Source organism: Podarcis vaucheri (assembly GCF_965113315.1).
Source record: "Podarcis vaucheri genome assembly, chromosome: 12".
Taxonomy (NCBI): domain Eukaryota; kingdom Metazoa; phylum Chordata; class Lepidosauria; order Squamata; family Lacertidae; genus Podarcis; species Podarcis vaucheri.
The window spans coordinates 56,487,852-56,509,084 of record NC_138750.1 but is presented as its reverse complement, the minus strand read 5'-3'; the positions used below and the strand labels follow the sequence as shown (position 1 = coordinate 56,509,084).

At 45.4% G+C, this 21,233-nt stretch overlaps 1 protein-coding gene across 1 annotated transcript in view; it reads right to left on the bottom strand.

Moving 5' to 3' along the window:
- The window catches only part of GARS1 (glycyl-tRNA synthetase 1), a 29,027-nt gene extending 8,788 nt beyond the window's left edge, over positions 1 to 20,239 (bottom strand). Inside the window, exons 1-9 of the mRNA XM_082192689.1 lie at positions 19,859 to 20,239; positions 14,238 to 14,339; positions 12,657 to 12,759; positions 10,908 to 11,049; positions 10,192 to 10,280; positions 7,250 to 7,326; positions 5,600 to 5,745; positions 2,523 to 2,672; positions 1,634 to 1,796 (exon numbers count right to left, since the gene is read on the bottom strand). Of these exons, the coding sequence (XP_082048815.1) occupies positions 1,634 to 1,796; positions 2,523 to 2,672; positions 5,600 to 5,745; positions 7,250 to 7,326; positions 10,192 to 10,280; positions 10,908 to 11,049; positions 12,657 to 12,759; positions 14,238 to 14,339; positions 19,859 to 20,143 (1,257 nt within the window). The 5' untranslated portion in view covers positions 20,144 to 20,239. The remainder of the gene's footprint in view (positions 1 to 1,633; positions 1,797 to 2,522; positions 2,673 to 5,599; positions 5,746 to 7,249; positions 7,327 to 10,191; positions 10,281 to 10,907; positions 11,050 to 12,656; positions 12,760 to 14,237; positions 14,340 to 19,858) is intronic.
- Between the last annotated feature and the right edge of the window lie 994 nt (positions 20,240 to 21,233).

Here is a 21,233-nt window from a genome sequence, read left to right as displayed (position 1 = left end):
AGATCCTGAAGCTGAGGCTCCAATACTTTGGCCACCTCATGAGAAGAGAAGACTCCCTGGAAAAGACCCTGATGTTGGGAAAGATGGAGGGCACAAGGAGAAGGGGACGACAGAGGACAAGATGGTTGGGCAGTGTTCTCGAAGCTACCAGCATGAGTTTGACCAAACTGTGGGAGGCAGTGGAGGACAGAAGTGCCTGGGGTGCTCTGGTCCAGGGGGTCACAAAGAGTCAGACACGGCTAAATGACTAACAACAACAACAACAGTGCTGCACACCTTGTGTTCAGTGTTAGAAGCTCAGATGTACTGTATAAGCTAATCGCCAAATGGCACCTTAAACCTAGGTTGCGGTTGCCACAATGGAATGTCTAGGTGCCTCTTTTTTTTCAACAGTTTTTTCTATTGCAGTTGTTATTGTGGCTGTTGTTCATTTCTATACCGCTTTATATTTTATATTTATAAATCTCAAAGCGGTATATAACACATTCAAACTTCAAATTGAATGATCCAGAATTAAACAAATTCAAGCTTCAAGGACATATTTCAGAACCTCCCGAGTGGCATTTTGCTTTCTCCGGTCACCAACCAGAGATCTCCACATGGTCGCAACTGGACCAGTGCCAGTCGCAAATCGTGCCTGGTGCCTAGGGAGTTTCGAACACTGCTTGAGTTGTGGTACAAAATAAGGGGGCCCTTTTCCATGAAATATCAACAGCATCCTCCATGTATTGAATAAGGAAAGTTAAGTTAGGACCAATCTATCAGTTCCACAGGATTTTGATGCTGAGGTGTTTAAGGGCTTGTTCACAGCTGGGCAGCAGGCCCACAACCAAATCTCAACAATGGTTATCAGAAGCACATTTTTTTGTCAACGTGAAGATTCCTACGTGTAGTAACGGCAAACCAAACATGGCTCTGCCTTGGAAAATCAGAGGATTTTAGTTCTGGAAAGGTGCTGAGACTTTCCATCATAGTTGCAGGTAGGTAGCTGTGTTGGTCTGCCATAGTCGAAACAAAATAAAATAAATTCCTTCCAGTAGCACCATAGAGACCAACTAGGTTTGTCTCTAAAAGCCTAGAGCCTAGGACTTGCCAATCAGAAGGTTGGCGGTTCGAATCCCCGTGACGGGGTGAGCTCCCATTGCTCGGTCCCTGCCCCTGCCAACCTAGCAGTTTGAAAGCACGTCAAAGTGCAAGTAGATAAATAGGTACAGCTCCAGCGGGAAGGTAAACGGCGTTTCCGTGCGCTGCTCTGGTTCGCCAGAAGCGGCTTAGTCATGCTGGCCACATGACCCGGAAGCTGTATGCCGGCTCCCTCAGCCAATAAAGCGAGATGAGCGCCGCAACCCGAGTCAGCCACAACTGTATATAATGGTCAGATGTCCCTTTACCTTTGTTATTGGTATGAGCTTTTGTGTGCATGCACACTTCTTCAGATACCAGATGCTTTCCATCATAATTAAGGCTAAACTTGTAGAGTGAATACAGAATTAATCTGTGTTGCTTCTTATTCAGAAATTGCAATAAGCAGACCTCATCTAGTTCTCCACAAAGGTGAGTATCTAGCAGAATTCATGGTGTTCTCTTCCACATTTTCTTCACACGCTTCTATTGCAAAACACACTTTCAGTACCTGCTCAACAGCATCCCCCAGACGCATGGAATGAGCCGACTGCCCACTGGTCTGGGCTTTGGAAGAGTACAAGAGGATGTGAAGGTCTGCTACATTCTGGAACTTAGGGTGATGCTTCTCACTGGGATCCACAAAATGCTCAATTTCTGCCATTGTGAATTCTCTAAAAGACAAAGGCATGCCCTCAGTTTAGTAGCTATTCTGCTTGAGAGCCACTATAGCATCTCCCATAAAGGTGAGATAGCCCACAAGCTCTGCACAACACCACGTACAAAGGTCAATCCATCTCAATGTCTCGTGGCCTCCCAGACTCAGAGAGCTGGAGTCACCCAGTGGACACTGGGATAGGGAACCCAAGGGCAAAGTTCATGCTAAAGCTGCGAGCATTTGGCACCATATATTCAATTATAAATTATACAATTATAAATTATACAATTATTTATTCAACTGTAAAGAGAACGAACAGAGAATATATAAAAGGTCCACCACTTTTTAGCCACCCAAAGAACAAATAAGTGCAGTGAAAATCTCAAGACAGTTGCAACAGTAACCCATCTACCTAAAACCATTTCCCCTTTCTCTCAAAAAACCCACACCAAATATCTGCACTGTGGAATGTTCTACTTCTGGGGATCCAGTTAAAGTCAATGTGGGAAAGCAAAGTAAAAATGACAAATATTCACAAATTTATGATATGCCACAGACAGTGCTGTTGATATTTCCAATGATTATGCAACAGGGTCTTCTTAGAAACCAACATGTAGAGAGGTGACTGCATGGGGAACATTTTAGGAAGACACGCCCATGGTTCCATTCCCTTACAAGTTGAGAGAGAGAGAGAAAGTCCATAGTTTTAACAAACTCTGTCATAGAAGAATGCTTACAGTACCTGACTCTAATGAGGCCTGAGCGAGGAGAGATCTCATTCCTGAAGGAATTCCCAATCTGAGCAGCAGCAAAAGGAAGTTTGCCTTGGTTAAATTCCAAGAGGCGTTTAAAGTTCAGGAAGATCCCCTGCGCAGTTTCCGGCCTCAGGTAACTTTAAAAAAAACACACAAATGAAATCCAACAATGAAAGCAACTGAGAAGCAGGAAAATAACTCTGAGAGCAGACGGGCCTAGTTCCCCAACTTTTTATTTGGGGCAAACTGTCTTGCAATCAAAAAGTACAACCAGCATCTCTCCCCCGACTGCTCAGACTCCCTTTGCTGTCTTGCTTGGCTGGGGTGAGGGGAAAAGGTTCTGAGCCTCAATAATTCCCCCTGACCGGACTTCCGGGTTGGCGCCATCGCCGAATGGCGGACTCCCTCCGAGCTCCGGAGGGAGTCTGCTCGGCAGGGGCTGGGTCCTACCGCGCCGGCGACGCGGGGACCCTTAGAAACCACGGGAACGGATCCCGTGGACATGGTGACTCGGCTGGCACCGTTATCGCTCTCCCGGCTTGTGAAAGAGCCTTTTTAAAGGCTACGGATCGGGCGCCGGGGAGTAGCGTGGTGCTTTGAGTCCTCCGCTTCCCCTGCCGGGCGCAGCCGCATGCCATTCGGCGGAGAGCGCTGGCTTCTTCCAAAGGAAATTCGGACAATTGATCAACAACCCGTGAGTAATTGGGCAACCGGGTTTAAAAGGAGGAAAAAAGAAAATTTTTTCCGGATTTGGCACGAGCGGGAGGGGATCCAAAAAAGGAAGTCAGTCCCCTCCCTGATTGTAAACATGCTAAAACAAGGACTGAGAAACCAAGATCTATTCAGAAGCTTATTGATGATAAAAATTACCAACTCCACGATGTGAATTATAAGAACTGTGCTGGAGGAGAGGAGTCGAGGGTGAGGAAAAAGCAACCCCCCCCCCCTGGGAACCGGGGCGATTCGGACAGCCTGGCGAAGAGAGATGGAGATTTTGACAGCTGTCAAAGGAGCTGTCAAAACTGGAAATTATAAAGAGGACTTTGCTACAAGTTCTTTGCTGGTTAATTTTGTTACAATTTGATATAAATATGGATATAAACTGTTGGGAAAAAGAAACAACAAATTGACTTTTGGATTAGAGGATACAAAGTTATTGTAATCCCTCTAGAGGGGATTCGGGACATTACAAGTGTCGTGTGTGGAAAACTACTCTGGGATGTGTAAAGGTCTTATCTCCTGGGAAAGCTGCAGAACTGAAATATTATTTTGTCTACAGAGGTGACTATAACACAATAGAATCTTCTATTGAAGCAAGAAAGGAACTGGACGTAAGTCTGTGTCCCTGAATAACAAACCTCTGTAGAGACGTTAAATTTTGGAACAAGAATGTTTTGACAGCTGAACAAGACAGAAACCTGAGAAACCAAGAAATAAAAGAGTAGATGACTGAATACGACACGGAAAGAATAATGGGAGGAGCAACAAAAGATTAAAGAAAATTAAAGGCCTCTATTAGATTGGATTTTCGACGTTAAACATCATTAAGACAATCAAATCCGAAGAAAACAGCATGATGGACTGAGATAAATTTGGCTGTGGACTTAAGATTTCCAGGCCGACAACATACAGACAAATGGACATGGGGAATCAAAACCGGGGAAGGGAGGGGGAACCTTAGAATCCAAAGGCTTTGTAACCAACTTTTTGAATTTCTCTATACTTTCTATCTTATATTCTTTATAACTTTGATATTTTACGTTTCTGTTTTTTCTTTTTTTTTAGAAAGGGGGAACTCGTGGAAGAAATGAGAGCGGATCTTGGGGAAAATTTTGTTCTATTATAAGACGAGGAGTGATGCTAAGATGGTGTAAATTTAAATTGGTTTATGAGTATAATATATTAGGTTTAATTGGGGATGAGAACCTGTGGAACCAACTTAGATAAAGGGGAATACAATCGGGAGGGGAAGGAGGAAGTCCCAGAAAGAAGGTTATGAAAAGAAGGGTCTAAGTTAGTTTCTCTTTTTCTTTCTTTCCTTTATCTTTCTTATTTTCCTATTCTGTTATTATTGGAAATTTTAATAAATATGATTATAAAAAAAAAAAAATAATTCCCCCTGACCCAATCCCAAATTTATTATTAAGGCTTGCATCTGGTTCCATATTCTCAGTGTCTTCCTGCTCATGTGCTTGTTTTTCTAGGAACAGGAACACTAAATACTGTTCGATTTTAAACCAATTTTCACTTTATTGCTTTACTGCACCCTATGATACAAGTAGCTGACAGCCTGAGGCATCACTGCTGCTTATCCGTCTTAGGGCCACATAATTAAACACCGGGAAGACCTTTCTAACAGCAACAGCTGTTCAACAGTGGAACGGATTCCCTCGGGAGGTGGTGGACTCTCCTTCCCTGGAGGTTTTTAAGCAAAGGTTGGGTGTCATCTCTCATGGATGCTTTAGCTGAAATTCCTGCACTGAAGGGGTTGGACTAGATGACCCTCAGAACCCCTTCCAACTCTGATACTTTTCTAAGCTTATAAAATTAAAGATTGCAAGGCTGGTCTAGTCAAAGAGATAATCTGCTGCAAATAACCCACACAGCAGTAAATTTGGTCACCTTTATGTTATATTAGGATAAGAACAAAAACACCCCACATGGAGCTGAGTTGACTACCATAGCCTCGTGTAAATATTTCCTGTCAAAGGCTCAGGATCGATTCCCAAGCCGCTTCTGGAATTTAGCTCATTCCTAGCTCCATGACTCCTAGCCCTTGCTAAATCTTCCCACCCCAAAATTCCCAAATCACATGTGGGAAAACATCACTACGCTTGAGCATTTGCAGGTTTGGGGTGCGGGAAGCAGTCCCTCCTCCATCTTTGGTAGGTTCAGCAACACACACACACCACCCCAAACAAAGATCCCCAAGACCTCCTCCCGGGGAGGGTTAGTTGACTATAAGAACACCACAATGGAATGTATTCAACTGTAGCACAAGTCAGTCACCCTCGCCAAGCCCAGTAGGTCACAAGAAATATGTCAACATCCATGCTTAATATACCCTGGCATGTTTCCTCCAGGCCCGATAGAGGTCTTGAACATAAGATTGAAGGACACCGGAGGACTGAGGTCATTTCCAGTAATGGGAGACTTCACGTTGTAGTTCACAAACAGATCCGCAAGCTCTTCCTGGCCATAGTTGTCCAACTAGGAGCAAAACATGAAAGGCACATCCATTTAACAGGAAACTGCAGCAAATACTTAACTCTATCCACCCTGTCTCCTCTTTAAAAGACACCAGCCCCTTATGAGAAACTGCAACGGATTAATCCTGGCATTTTATTGGGGGAAGCAACAAACATGGATTTGCCAGCGCAGCCTCTTACAAGGGCATTTTGGTGATGGGATAAGGGGCCAGAGCAACACAGACAAACAGAAACACTGTCACGTGTTCCCCAAAGCGTGCTATGAAGAGGGCTGGCAGGGGAAGAGCCAGGCTGGGGAAGCTGTGGCCCTTCGGATGCTGCCAGACTACAACTCCCATCATCCTTCACTGCTGACCATGTTGCCTAATGGGAGTGAAGGCCAACCAGATCTTGAGGGCCACAGATTCCCCCTCTCCCTACTTCAGAAAGTAAATTAAAAAGCCCACAATCCTCCTATATTTTCATGCCCCAACCCAATGGCAGCTGTTTGTGAGGATCAGGAAACCAAATCTGCAAGTTGAAGGACGTTGAGATAAGTTCACAATGGATACGAGGAGGAACAACCCCTTTTGCTTCTCTTGCGAGGTTATGAACTGCTGCAAAGGCCTCCTAGGAAGGAGGGGTGGTCCGTCTTTCCCTCTCTCTGGCCAACAGCTACTTCGACAGGAGGACCCAGTCAGGAGAGGATGGGCGACAGCAGTGCAAGTGCCGACTGCCTACACTGAAGCTATCAAGTCCCGCTGTGTGTTTCCGCCACACACCCCTCTTGCACCTGCTTTGACAAATGGGGAGTTCTCTTCGGGGAAGCATACATGGCTGCAGGGGATCCAGCTGCTTATTTCCATTCCTTCCCCTTCTTACTCACATTGGGTCAATGAAAAAATGAATGGGTCAACTCCCGCCAAGTGAGCCAGGGCCAAGTGCCACAAGCCGACTGCATCTTGGGCCAGCCTCAGCACAGGCAAGCTACAGATTGCCAAATCTCAGTTCCCCCACCAGGTTGTTGTTATTATCCCAGCATCCACCTTGCTTTATCCAAAGCAAAAGAAAACATATAGGCACAGATCAGCCAAGAGCTCCCTTTCAGCTTTGCTCAATCTACGGAAAAGCAAGTTTCACAAATGTCAGCTGCACAGATTTGGACAAGCAGGACTAGAAATTATTCAAAGGCCAGAAACAGGGGAGGAGGGGGAAGTTTCTTACTTGATAGGCTTCACGCTACATGTGGAGCTCTGAATTTGCCTGTAACGGAACCACGGAACCAATTGCCCACCACTGTGCAATTGTAATAGATTCCCAGCAGGTATGCGGAACAAACCTTTACAATCTACACACCGCAACGCAAAGCACACAGCCACTCCACCAAATGAATTCGCCCTGTAGAAAACTCATTTGTGAGATGTCAACTTCCAAGTTCGTCCAGTGTCTTAATTCTTCCCAGGGAACCCAAAGTAAATAATTGAAAGCTTGTGCCTCCATTTCCGTTTGCACAGCCACATACTGACCTGTGTCAGAACATTCTCCATTTCAGCCTTCTTCTCAGCTGTACATTTCTTGTCAGACATCAGCTTCTGTAAGTGAGCTGCAAGAGAAGGCAGAAAGAAGCGTTCGTGGCCTACCACAAAGCCCACCAGAATGCAGATTCTAAGAACTAGATGGGCAGTTTCCAAATATAGGTCTCCAAGGATCCCCAAAGTGGAGATCAGTAATGATAGGTTTCTCAGAGAAACATGTCTATCATATCCATCATTAGTGACTTCCTTCTGCATAGCACAGCTATAGGAGAGAGTCCCATGCTCCCAGTTCAAGGTGAGCCTGAGGCCCAACCGGTCTGACTTGTGCTCAAAAGCCCTCCAGGCTTCTCTATAGTGCATAGGTAAAGGTAAAGGTACCCCTGCCCATTCGGGCCAGTCTTGCCAGACTCTAGGGTTGTGCGCTCATCTCACTCTATAGGCCGGGAGCCAGCGCTGTCCGCAGACACTTCCGGGTTACGTGGCCAGCGTGACAAGCTGCATCTGGCGAGCCAGCGCAGCACATGGAAACGCGTTTACCTTCCTGCTGGTAAGCGGTCCCTATTTATCTACTTGCACCCAGGGGTGCTTTCGAACTGCTAGGTTGGCAGGCGCTGGGACCTAGCAACGGGAGCTCACCCCGCCGCGGGGATTCGAACCGCCGACCATATGATCGGCAAGTCCTAGGCGCTGAGGTTTTACCCACAGCGCCACCCGCGTCCCTACTATAGTGCATAGAGGGTTCCTCGACTCAAGTGTCAATGTAGAAAGAGTTTTTCAAGATAAATGTCTGAAAGCAACTGAATCAGGGAAACCAATTTGGCTCTGCCCTTTCTCCCAACCCAACATGTTCAGGGAGAGAACATCCTCAGCCCTCCCAGAGCTGGCACAATTTAATGTTTCTAGGATCATTTTCACAGAATAAGAACAAAAAGTAGAAGCTGCTGGGTTTGGGCCAAAGACCCATGTAGTCCAGCATCCTGTTTTCACAGGAGCCAACCAGATGCAACAAATTCACCAAACCTGCAGTTCCCAGCAGATGGTATTGTGAGGCATACAGTGAACATAAGAGCGTAGCTGTCGTGGCTTGTAGCCACTGACTGCCTTATTCGTCATGAATTTGTCTAATCCTCTTTGAAGGCCACCCAAGTTGGTGACCATCATGCCTTGTTTTGAAGCTATAAGCCATAGTTTCTGGGTTTGTCCATAAGAGGAAGTTGCTGGTTAAGTGCTGGGTCCTGGTTTGTTCCAGGCATAGGCAAATTCTGGCCCTCCAGATGCTTGGGACTACAATTCCCATCATCCTTGACCACTGGGTCCTGTTGGCTAGCAATGATGGGAATTGTAGTCCCAAACACCTGGAGGGCCAGAGTTTGCCTATGCCTGGGTTCAGCCGCTTATGCAAAGGGGGAATTGAAGTGGCCAGGAAGATTGCTGACTGGGAAAAGTTATGGACCACCGGAGTGAGGTTTACGGCATGTAATGCCTTGAAAGAAAATATTATGAAAATGATATACAGGTGGTACATGACCCCAGTCAAGCTTGCAAAAATATATCATCTGCCCGACAATAAATGTTGGAAATGCAAAGGAACTGAAGGAACATTCTTTCACCTCTGGTGGACATGCCCAAGGGTTAAGGCTTTCTGGGAAATGATTTATAATGAACTAAAAAAGGTATTTAAGTATACCTTCCTGAAGAAACCAGAGGCCTTCCTTCTGGGCATTGTAGGCCAAGGGGTGTTAAAGAAGGATAGAACCTTTTTTATGTACGCAACAGCAGCAGCAAGAATACTCATCACAAAGCACTGGAAGACACAAGATTTGCCCACGCTGGAAGAATGGCAGACGCAACTGATAGACTACATGGAATTGGCAGAAATGACTGGCAGAATCCGGGATCTGGGAGAAGAGACGGTGGAAGAGGACTGGAAAAAGTTTAAGGACTATTTACAAAAACACTATAAGCTATATGAATGCTAAGAGAATGCATGATAGAAAACAACATGGCATCAGACATTTAGTTATATGATGTATGAATAAGTGATGATTAAGATAAGGATAAAATCTGAAGTAATATTATGTTTAAGTTAAGCAGTTAAATACATTGATATAATATTGAAAATTTGGGACATAATATCTGAGAATGATAAAACAAGAATTGAAATAAGGTAACAACTTGCTCCCTATAACTATATGGCTGAGAACGCAGGAAAGGGTGATGCGAGGAAGTCCAAAGATTATGAAAATAAGATTTGAGGAGAAATTGATTTTGTTGTATTTTTTCTTCTTATTTTATGTTTATCTTTTAAACTTTTTTTGTTGTCTTTGTTATGGTGTATGGTGATGGTACTTTGTATGTTTATTGGTTTGTTTTTCCTTTGTTTAAAATTTGCAATAAATATTATTATAAAAAAAATAAATGAAGTGGCCAGGAAGAGTCTCCCAGCATCCCACATACAGCTCATTCATATTCTTGGCTTGTTGGGTAGGAGTGTGACCTGTATCTGTATCTGGATGGTGACTGTCACTATTTCTTGTGGGAGCGAATTCTAGAGTTTATGTGCTGTGTAAAGAAGCACCGTCTTTTCACAGCACGTAGTTAAACTGTGGCATTCACTCCCACAAGAGGCAGGGATGGCAACCAACCTGGAAGGCTTAAAAAAGGGATTAGAAACTGTCTAAGTCACTCTTAAGACGGCATTCCGTTTCCAGGCAAATTTCTAGCCCTGACAGCTGCAGAGAAAGGAGGGAGGATATTGAAAATATGGTGCTGAAGATATGCCAGCCCAGCATAATACATGGCTTATGCTAACTTGGCTTTCGCTTGGGAGAGGAGAGAGATTATAACTTTCAATCTAAAAACATTTGTTAGACCAATGCTGAGGCAAGGGGGGAAACATGCGAAACCAGTCCTGCTCTCCAAGCACAGCATACCTTTCAGGAGGTGATCAGCTCGAAAACACTCCCCGTTTTTCACATCCTTCACCATGAAGTCTGCAAATTTGTCTACGTGGCCCGAGGTCCTGCAATGGTCAAGAGTAGCGTCAACGCGGAAGGCATCAAGATTTATTTTATTCATTGGTGGATTTATAAACCGATTCACAATGCAATGCTACCCAAACAGTGTGTGATTAAAAAGATATATATCACAGACTTAATGGATTGCTTTCAGTAAACCAAAAGCAATACTACTGTGGTAGAATTCACATTCCGCAAAATGGCAGGGTTATACTTCAGGAAACATCCTGAGCAGCCATCTACCTTCTCGCTGCAGCGATACCTATATAAGAGCAAGCGCATGCATATACACACACAGAGAAAGAGATACCTCAGTTTAAGAACAGTCCTGTTTACGAACGATTCAGTTGATGAACCCTACAAAACCAGAAGTAGTGTTCCGGTTTGCAAACTTTACCTCGGTCTACAAACGGAAACCGAATGGTGGAATAGCACTGGCGGCGGGAGGCCTCATTAGGGAAAGCGCGCCTTGGTTTAAGAACAGATTTGGTTTAAGAACGGACTTCCAGAACGGATTAAGTTCGTAAACCGAGATACCATATATAACACTTTTTTTTCACTTTCTTTTGTAGAACTGAGAAAACTTCTAATAAAATATTAATAATAAAACAGTAGGGTGACATGCTACTTACTTCAGAACAGGCTCTGGTGTGAGCATGGTGCAGTCTATCTCAAGAATTTGCTCTTCCTGGATGAAGTGCTGCCTCCAGGCATGAACTACATTGTTCTTCAAAGCACAACCCACAGGACCAAAATCATACAGGCCACTCACACCTGCAAGAGAGACAAGCTGTGAACACACACACACACACACACACACACACACACACACCATTCCAAATAAATAAGTAAAAAAACAGAATTCTGGTCTGCAATCTACAACATGAGAATTATAAAAAAATTTGCAACATTTTATCATTGCCATAATATAGAACATAATTAATTGTTATCTCCTTACTACTGCTGGCTATTACACAGTTCAATTTTTGCAGATTAAGGCAATTAACTCATCCTACCAATAACCATGAGAAACTTCCTTTTGACACTGAGAGAAGCATCTCCTGGCAATTTTTACTAGGATGCAAGCACCACTGAGCTCAAGATCAGTGAGACACACTCCAGGTAAGTGTAGATAGGATTACATCGCAAGTATTTTGCTCCACCAGTGGAGATTAAAAGGTCTGTTACAGTAATACCTGTCTAAAATAACCTACAAAAACCAGATATAATATTTGTATAGATTTAAGTAAAGCAAAGGCTCTCCTCAAAGGGAATTTACAAATTCCTATAAAATTCCTATAAAGTTTAAACCAGTGTTTTTCAACCACTGTTCCGCGGCACACTAGTGTGCCGCGAGATGTTGTCTGGTGTGCCGTGGGGAAAATTGAAAAATTAAAAAAGATTTTTAAAAAAGTCAAATTTTTGCCCACTAGGCGGGCGCCGGACTGTGTCCACCCTATTTTCCATCCATCCTGGGTGGGGATCAGATCAGATGGGATCGGAGGTCCGCTCTCATCCGATTCCCCATAGAGAGCAGCGGGGCTCTGACATCTCCCTCTCCGCACACAGTGGTGGTGTGCCTCGTGATTTTTTTCATGAAACAAGTGTGCCTTTGCCCAAAAAAGGTTGAAAAACACTGGTTTAAACCCATAAAAAGAATTTGCTCATGATGTACTATGGAGCTGTGTTAGAATTAGACCCAAGCAACAAATTGCACTAAATGACAGTGTCATAAAAGGAAAAAGGTAAAGGACCCCTGACAGTTAAGTCCAGTCGCAGACGACGCTGGGTTTGCGGTGCTCATCTCGCTTTACAGGCCGAGGGAGCCGGCGTTTGTCCGCAGACAGTTTTTCCAGGTCATGTGGCCAGCATGACTAAGCCGCTTCTGCCTCAACGGAACACCTAAACCAGAGCAGCGCAGAGAAACGCCGTTTACCTTCCCGCCGGAGCGGTACCTATTTGCCTACTTGCACTTTTTGGTGTGCTTTCGAACTGCTAGGTTGGCAGGTGCTGGGACCGAGCAACGGGAGCTCACCCCGTCATGGGGATTTGAACCGCCGACCTTCTGATTGGCAAGCCCAAGAGGCTCAGCAGTTTAGACCACAGCGCCACCAGCATCCCCTGACAGTATCATGTACCCACCTAGAATTTTTAGCACCATTCAGCTTAATGCAGATGGTAAGCTAGATCTCTGACATTTTTCAATATTTTTACTGTTAAATCTGATTTCTATGTTACTGCTTGCCTTATGTTTAAAACTGACCATTACATCCTGTATTTTGCATTTTATCATGGCTTAAGACTGCAAAAATAAATAAATGGTGAAGAACACAGGAAATCATGCTCTAAAGAGCCCACAATTACAATTATAAATTGTGTACCTCCATAAATAGAAAAAGCCTGGTCGTAGAAAAACCTTCGCTTCAGAGTATCTTCCATTTTAGCTCTGTCCACGATATCATCCTTTGGCTGCAAAGCCAGCTCCTGTAAAAAAACGAATGATAGATTTCAACTAAAATAGTTCTTCCCTGATCCGATTATTCTCTCTCTTTCTCTCAGTAGCACACACACCTCCCTCTTTAGAGATACATTGCCCTGCATAAAGCAGAATAGTGCTGGACGTCTTCTGCTTGTATCTGAAGCTGCCCAACATCTGTAAAAGCTATTTTTAAACACTGTCATAGGGCATGCTGCTTTCAGCTGCATCGGAGCCAGGACTCTGAAGCGCACATGACAAGGAGCCAGTGACAGAAAAACCTCCAGAAAAGTAGCTGAAGTCCTCAGTTAAGTGTTATGGGGAGCTTCTCACATCTTGCCAGATGTTTTGGACTACAAGACCATCAGTCCCACCCAACACAGGTGCACTTGCACCCAGGGCCGATGAGAATTACAGATCAAAACATCTGGAGGGCACCAGCTTGGGGGAGGATAGCTTACAAAAACAGATGGCTTAGAAAGCAGCCTATAGGCATGGTGCAATCAATAGACACCCTTCAAGAAATTCCCTGATAACACAGGTGCTACTGAAAAAAAGGGATCTCAGTGTTAGTCCTATTACTAACATGCTTTTATTTAGCACCAGAAGGAAACTGACCAGCTCTCCTCAAAGATAATATAGCACCAACAACATTGCTAAATATGTTTTTAATAATGTCCGTTGATTATACAGTGGTGCCTCGCAAGACGAAAAGAATCCGTTCTGTGATTCTCTTCGTCTGGCGGTTTTTTCGTCTTGCGAAGCAAGCCCATTGACGGATTAGCAGATTAGCGCTATTAGCGGCTATTAGCGGCTTATCGGCTTAGCTGATAAGCGGCTTAGCGGCTTAGAAAAGGGGGGGGGAGTGGAAAAAACCCGCAGGAACTCGCAAGACATTTTCGTCTTGCGAAGCAAGCCCATAGATTTGTTTTGCGAAGCACCTCCAAAACGGAAAACTCTTTCGTCTAGTGAGTTTTCCGTCTTGCGAGGCATTCGTCTTGCGGGGCACCACTGTATTTCCGTACTATACTGTGGTTGCAGATCACTGTGTGACTTACACATTGGGAAGCGATGCAAAATTTTAATAAGCCTAACATAGCTGGGATGCCAAATTCCAAAAACTTAAAATGATGTTTAAAAGAAAGAAGAAAAATGCAAATGGTGTTTATACGGCCCCCAAGACATGACAGTCTCTGCCCATGAGTACCAGCACTTAGAATCTGGCATGCCATCACTAGCCATAATCAAGAAGAACCACAGTTTGGCATTTGAAGGAAATGCTGAACTATGGTTAATCTGGAAATAGACACTGAAACTTCCAGCCACCTCCTTGAAGACACAATGGAGAAAGAAAAGGGGAGGGGAAGCACAAAAGTCTGAAGTTCATTGTAACTCGTCAGTGCAACCCTAAACCTTGGTCATTTACGCTGGCATAAAGGGGAGTGGGAACCAAAAGTCAACCAAAAAATTGACTCCCAACACTCACCTTTGCTTCGAGGATTCTCTTGCGAGCCTTGAGTTCAGCTACTGCTTTGTCTACATCCACCTGGGGAGCCTTCTCTTCCTTCAATTTTCGAACAAGTTCGCCCTAGAAAAAGAATTGCAAACAGTCAATACGGGTTCAGTTCTGGAAGAAATCCCATGAACACAGCGGGGGTGGGGGAGGAATTGCCAGCAGAAACAGCACTTTTCTGCCACTTAAACTCACAACATACACATGGATTTGAGGGACAAGCGATACCTGACCCACAATGATGTTTAAACCAGTACAACTGCCTTTTGAAGGCGGTGGGGAGGTGAGCTCTCACAAAGAAATGCACAGCGTGTGGTGTGTCACAGTCTATGTACATTTACCAAGAAGTCAAGTCCCACTGTGTGAACGCAATTTACTTTCTAGGAAGTGTGTCCAGCATTTCGGTATCATTGATTTTCTGAAAGATGTGACAGTAAAGCTAAAACAAAAAATTGACAGAAGCAAGTTATTACGGCATTTCAATAAAAGCCGTACGATTTTGAAAGACTGCAATGCAACTGACTGCAGACATCTTGATAAAGGCTTAAGGATGGTTCACCGTGGGTTGATAAGAATGTAGGTTAGAAAAGTCATTTTTACCGGGATTTCTTATCTCACATTCACAACAGTCCTGCGAGGATAGGCTATGACAAATGTCCCTTCCACATGGTATCTACTGGGTCCCATAGCTAAGAACCACCATAGGTCTTATATCCCACACTTCAATTTCCACACAAAATTCAATACTAGTTTTTCGTTACATGGAAAACAGGGCAGGGCAACATTACTGTGAAACTTAGGTGGATACAACTCCAAAAGTCCCAGGTTCAATCCACAGAGTCTGCGTAGAACCTTGGAACGCCTACTCAGAATTCCCAAGTAGTTTGTCACAAATTATGCATATGGAGTCTTGCAGTGAATATATACACAAAGGGTATAAACCCTGGTGAGTCACAATCACAGTTCCCCAGATTTGGGGTGTGGGTAAGTGCATATATGGGGAGGGGCATACACAAAAGTCCACACTCAGTAAGTGCACTGTCTTGACTCCATGGAGAGAGACTCCCAGCAGGGAAGATTGTATGGAGCTGAAGAAACCAATGCAAGGGCTTAGCTGGATATATCCCATGACAGCCTTTGCCAACCTAGTGGTCTCCAGAAGTTTTGGACTATATCTCCCATCAGCCCCAGCCAGTTGTTGTCCAAAACATCTGGAGGGCATCGGACTAGCAGAATGCCTTAAGGATTAGATTCATTTTTTTTAAAAAAAGACTAAAAACTCCATCACCTTCCTAGTTTCACACATCACAGTTTAGCATCAATTTTCCCCCTAAATAGATTTCCCTTATTGAAGGTCTCAAATGGGAGTGCATTTTTTATAGTAAGTTCTTTCTACACTGGTAAACCGTTCGCTCCACCGACAAGCAGCTGGGAGGAAGAGCAGAAGTCGAGGGCAAAGGAAAATATGAGCAGGAGGGAAAGAGCTTCAGATGTGGAAAGAAATCTCCATCCTTATGAGATTAATCAAAGAAGAGGCAGGCACGCCAAGCATGACAGACCACAAACTCATCAGGGAGGAAGCGAAAGAGAAACCCGACAGCGTCCATTGCTGCAGCCAGACTAACAACGAGCTTGATTCTGAATGTAAAAGTTTGACTCGAAGTCACTGCAGTTGCAGGCTAACGTGGCAGAAGGGAGGGAACTGAAGGTTGTTTTTTAAGCTAGAAAAGAAGGGAGCGAGAAGAAGGGAGGAAGAGGGGGTCGGCTGAGAGATAAAATCTCAGGAAAGCAATATTAAAAAGACATTTGAAATCTGCAGTCACCAGTAATGAAAGGGGGGGGGGGAAGCATGCATTTTTAAAAAGCCAGCAGCATTTGCAGTTTCGCATGTCAAGAAAGAGAAAGTCCGGAGCACACAGGAAAAAGGCAGAAATTGAGGCGGGGGGGAGGCGGGGGGAGGGGAGGAAGGAAATGCCGACAGGATTCATTTATTTGAGAGACCTGCCCAACCCAAAGAAAGTGCAACGGAGCTAGACTGATGTGGCAGATTTCACTGCAGCTTTGTCCCTTATGGCAGGGAAAGGGATCCACCCCTCTAACACTGAAGCCTATTGCATCAGGCACTGCTGCAGGAGGAAAACATTAACCCAGCCCAGGACTGATTTCTCACTCAAGGAGATCTGTCCAGAGGTGTAATTAAAGTGTTTCTTCCTTCCCTAATGACCGGGACAAGCCAACAGTCCATACAACCTCCTCTTCATTCACCAGATCTTAATCTCTGCCAGGCTAATTTCACATCACACAGCACACTCTCTGTGCCTCGCAAAAGTCCCTTCTCACACCAAGATTTACTTTCAGCATTTCCTTATTGCAAATATGAGAAAGCAGGAAGATTCCTGTTTAAGAAAACGTTCTGTGTTTGTGTGTCAGCTACTGAGATTCCTTTTAAAAGGATAACCTCCGACTCTTGTATCAAGCCACCCGAACCTGATTCAGCAAGATCTCCTTATAACCAGGTAATTTGGGATGGTGTATGATGATTCACAAGAAAAACAAAGCTGAAGCATACACTAATTATGATGCTACCCATCCAGTTATGTAAAGACACCCATCTGAGTCCATTTTACATGACTAGCTAAGCAAGAATAGACTGTGAACTTAGTGGCATAATGGGGAATTTACACAGAAATAACCATGTATCTAAAGATCAGGTATATAAATAATCTGAGTATGCAGGGCCTTCTGCTCAGTTGTGAAACAACCAAACAGATCCAATTTTGCATTAGACTGGAATATATAGACATACACCATCCAGGATGCAAAGATATAAAAGAGTATTGCAAGAACCAAGCAGATCTGAAAGTCAGATGGTATGTGGGGAAGCACAGCTCATCTCCACCATGTGAAATCCCCCACACAAAAAGTTAAGGAAATTTAACAGTACAATGCTTTAAAGCAGCACTATCTATCAATAGGCATTCATCCCTAGTGGGAGTCTAAATATATCCCCAAATCCTTACACCCATTGTATTATTACAACTACAATTTATTTATATAATCTGCTTTTCAGCCCAAAGGCCCCCAAAGCCGTGAGCAGCATATTAAACTAAGAAGAAGAAGAAGAAGAAGAAGAAGAAGAAGAAGAGGAGTTTGGATTTGATATCCCGCCTTTCACTCCCCTTCAGGAGTCTCAAAGTGGCTAACATTCTCCTTTCCCTTCCTCCCCCACAACAAACACTCTGTGAGGTGAGTGGGGCTGAGAGACTTCACAGAAGTGTGACTGGCCCAAGGTCACCCAGCAGCTGCATGTGGAGGAGCGGAGACGCGAACCCGGTTCACCAGATTACGAGACTACCGCTCTTAACCACTATTAAACTAATAAGAACATATATTATGCTTGATCTTACCCGAAAGGTCATTTGTTCTTTTCAAATGAACAAAAATGGCTACAGATCAGAATCAGAAAGCGCAGATTCGATTCTTTACTGCAAGGTATCACATCTGTCTACAAAAGGAGTGTCATAAGGTGCAGGGTAAAGGTTCATTAGGAATAATGCATCCCAAGTGAAACAACTCTGTAGAAAGTGCAATCCCCGACTAACCTAGGACCACTGAACCCTTCTTAATAGACTTAGCTTACTTCTTAATAGACAGGTATAGAGCATTGTGCTGTGCAAGGCATGCAGGAGAAGAAAACGATGCTCTCGTGTGGACTCCACTCTGCTAAAAATGGGTTTGAATCATCATTTCACACTGTAGGGGGGAAAGGGGACCTTAAACACATCCCTCTAGAGAGTAAACAGCTGGAGCAATCCAGCTGAAGAAAATGAGAGGAAAGACCATCCACAGTATATGGGACATCAGGGGGAAAGAGTTCATATCTATCTTGTTCTCAGCTCAGCTTATCACAGTGGGAGAGGAACTGCAGAGAAGCATATGAGTTTATAAAGAGGAAGGCAGGAATCTCACAGAAGACCCAGATCTATGTTCAGGTAAATCTCACCCACCCAAACGGAATATAGGAACCTAGTTATATGAAAGAAAATGCAGCAGAGAAATTAGCTGAAACACAAGACAAATCTCAGGAACCTGGGGAAAGGACCCACTGCCATACACACAACTGGCTCTCTATGAGAACAGGAATGCTGCAAAAAGACACAGCACTTTAATTCAAATGTACACGAGGACTTTCCTCAAACAGAATTAAGGAATGTCTGTATGAATCCAACTTTAGGTAGATACAGATCAGTAACTAAAGGGGGGTTATTCTAAAGCAATGGTGACTTCCTACACACCTCAAAGCTACAGTGGAAAGCCTTGGAGAATAACCAGGAATTAAGCATTTGTATGTATCTCTTAATTCTACAGCTACACCGTGAATGGGGGGCAGAGTGACATGCAAGTCGGAACAGAGAAAGATGACTAGGATGAGAAAGCTTCAAACAAAGGAAGGATCCAGAGGAAGCACCTGTCCTAAATCAAGTTTTGAAAGGACGCCACATCACGGCACGCAAATCAAGGGTTGGTTAGGATCCCCCGAAAACACCCAGGATCCAGAATCCCAAGCAAATCCCACCCAGAGTTCCAAGTGTAAAGGACAACCAGGGGCAGCTGCATCTTGTCACTGGGTATCCTCAGATCAGAAGGCTCCCAGGACAATCCTATACGTGTGGTTGTTCAGAATCGAGCCCCACTGCACCCAGCGGGGCCTTACACCTGTGTAAAGTGCCTTTGCAGCCTGACAGTATTGCTGTCAGGTGCGATTATTCACCTCTTTCCCACTACACAGCTCCAGACTGCAAGGGGAAGCCTATTGAAAGGGGGGGAAGAGAAGTCCTCTATAGACATATCCCTGTGTGTTTGTAACTATATATGTCTCTCTCTCTCTCTCTCTCTGTGTATCTCCAGATATATGTGCATCTATTTATCCCTATGTGTTATGCGCATATATATATATATATATATAGATATATATGTGTGTGCGTATGTATGGGTATATAAGTATGTGTGTATATCTGTGTATTATGTGTGTGTACAGTGGTACCTCAAATTAAGTACTTAATTCGTTCCGGAGGTCTGTTCTTAACCTGAAACTGTTCTTAACCTGAAGCACCACTTTAGCTAATGGGGTCTCCTGCTGCTGCTGCACCACCGCCGCACAATTTCTGTTCTCATCCTGGGGCAAAGTTCTTAACCCGAGGTTCTATTTCTGGGTTAGCCAAGTCTGTAACCTGAAGTGTCTGTAACCCCGAGGTACCACTGTGTGTGTGTGTGTGTGTGTGTATACACACACACACATATATATATACACGGTGTGTGTGTATATATATATAATATATACACACACACACACACGGGGAGAGAGGGAGAGGGAGAGAGAGAGAGAGAGAGAGAGAGAGAAATGCAGATTCTAGAGACCCTCATCCAGATTGGGGGGGCGGAGTGGGGGGCAAGATCCTAGGATGAAAAGGAGAGAAGCCCCCGACCCAAAGTATGCGGAGTCCCCCCTCCTCTTTCTAACACAGGCAGCCATGCCCCCCCCCAATGATGGACAAAGGACCCCCCCTCCAAACAAGCCCCCCGTCCAGCCTCACCTGCTGCCGCACCGCCTGCCTGAGCGGGGCGAGCAGCGCCTCGGCGGCGGGCCCGTCCATGCCGGCGCCGGGGTTGCTGGTCCACTGGGAGGGCGAGAAAGAGGAGGCGGCGGCAGGGACGGCGGAGGGGGACCCGGGGCGCCTGGTGACCAGGGTCCGGCCGGCGGGGCTGGGCTGAAGGCCGAGGGAGGCGAGGGGGCTGAGCAGGAGGCTGCGGATGCTGCTGCTGCTGCTTCTGAGGCGGCCGAGCGAGGCGGCGCGGAGGACGCTAAGGGGCCACGGCATGGAGCGCAGGAGGGCGGCGGCGGAGGCGGCGAGGCCCGGCCCCCAGCATGATGAAATCCCCGGCCGGCGAGGCCGCCCTCTGCGCTCGCCCCGCCTCGAAGCAGGCGGACGCGGCGCCCGCTCCGCCGCCGCACTTTCGCTCCTTCTCTGCCCCGCCCCGGCCGCGGAGTGGCAGCCGCAGATTCGACACGGGCCAGCGGGCGGGATCTAATCCACGCAGGCCTCGCCTTTCCCCTGGGACGGAGTAGGCCGCGCCGGTTGCTAAGGCAACGGCCAGGCCTCCCGCCGCCTCAGAGGCCGCGTCGGGGCGCTGCGAGGCCGAGCGAACAAAATAAAATAAAAATAAACGGAGGGTTGGCGGGGAAGCAGGAGCACTTGCTACCTGGAAATGTTGGGGAGGAGGGGGAAATATTATGGGGTGGGGCGTGTGTTTTTTTTTTAAGCCAGGCCTCGGTTCAGCCTTTCTCAAACTTGGGCTGCCCAGAGGTTTGTTGGACTACAACTCCCAGCATCAGTGATCACGGGCCCTGGTAGCTAGGGATGATGGGAGTTGTAGTCTTCAGAACAGCAGGGAAGCCAAGTTTGAGAGACACTGATGACCGGTGAAAAAAACACTGCAAGAGGACAGGAGTAAACACCACAGAGGAGATACATGACCTTGTACCACATATGTTCACCCAATGCAAGAAACCCTAGTCTGAATGAGTCCCAGATTTAAGAATTCATCAAGCACATTTCGAAGACTACAGATCCCATGCTGCAGTGCAGCCTCGCTCAAATATTCTTTGTCAATAATGGAGCATGCAAAACTGGCAGCTGCACAATGCCGAAGTCTTTGGTGCTTCGTCACTCCCCATCTCCCTCTCTGAAAACTGCAGAGACTCCACTTCTGGAGTCCACACAGGCACATGACACCAGTCCTTCCCACTGGCTGCTACCAACACCCCTAGTCTCCTTAAATACTACAAAGTCCATGTTGCAGGGCAAAGGCGATCAAATGTGTGTACTCAACAGGTGCGTGCAATCATGGTTCAGTTTCCCCTCATTGTTAACCACCATCCGTTCTATGCGGTGGCACAAATCCTGGCAG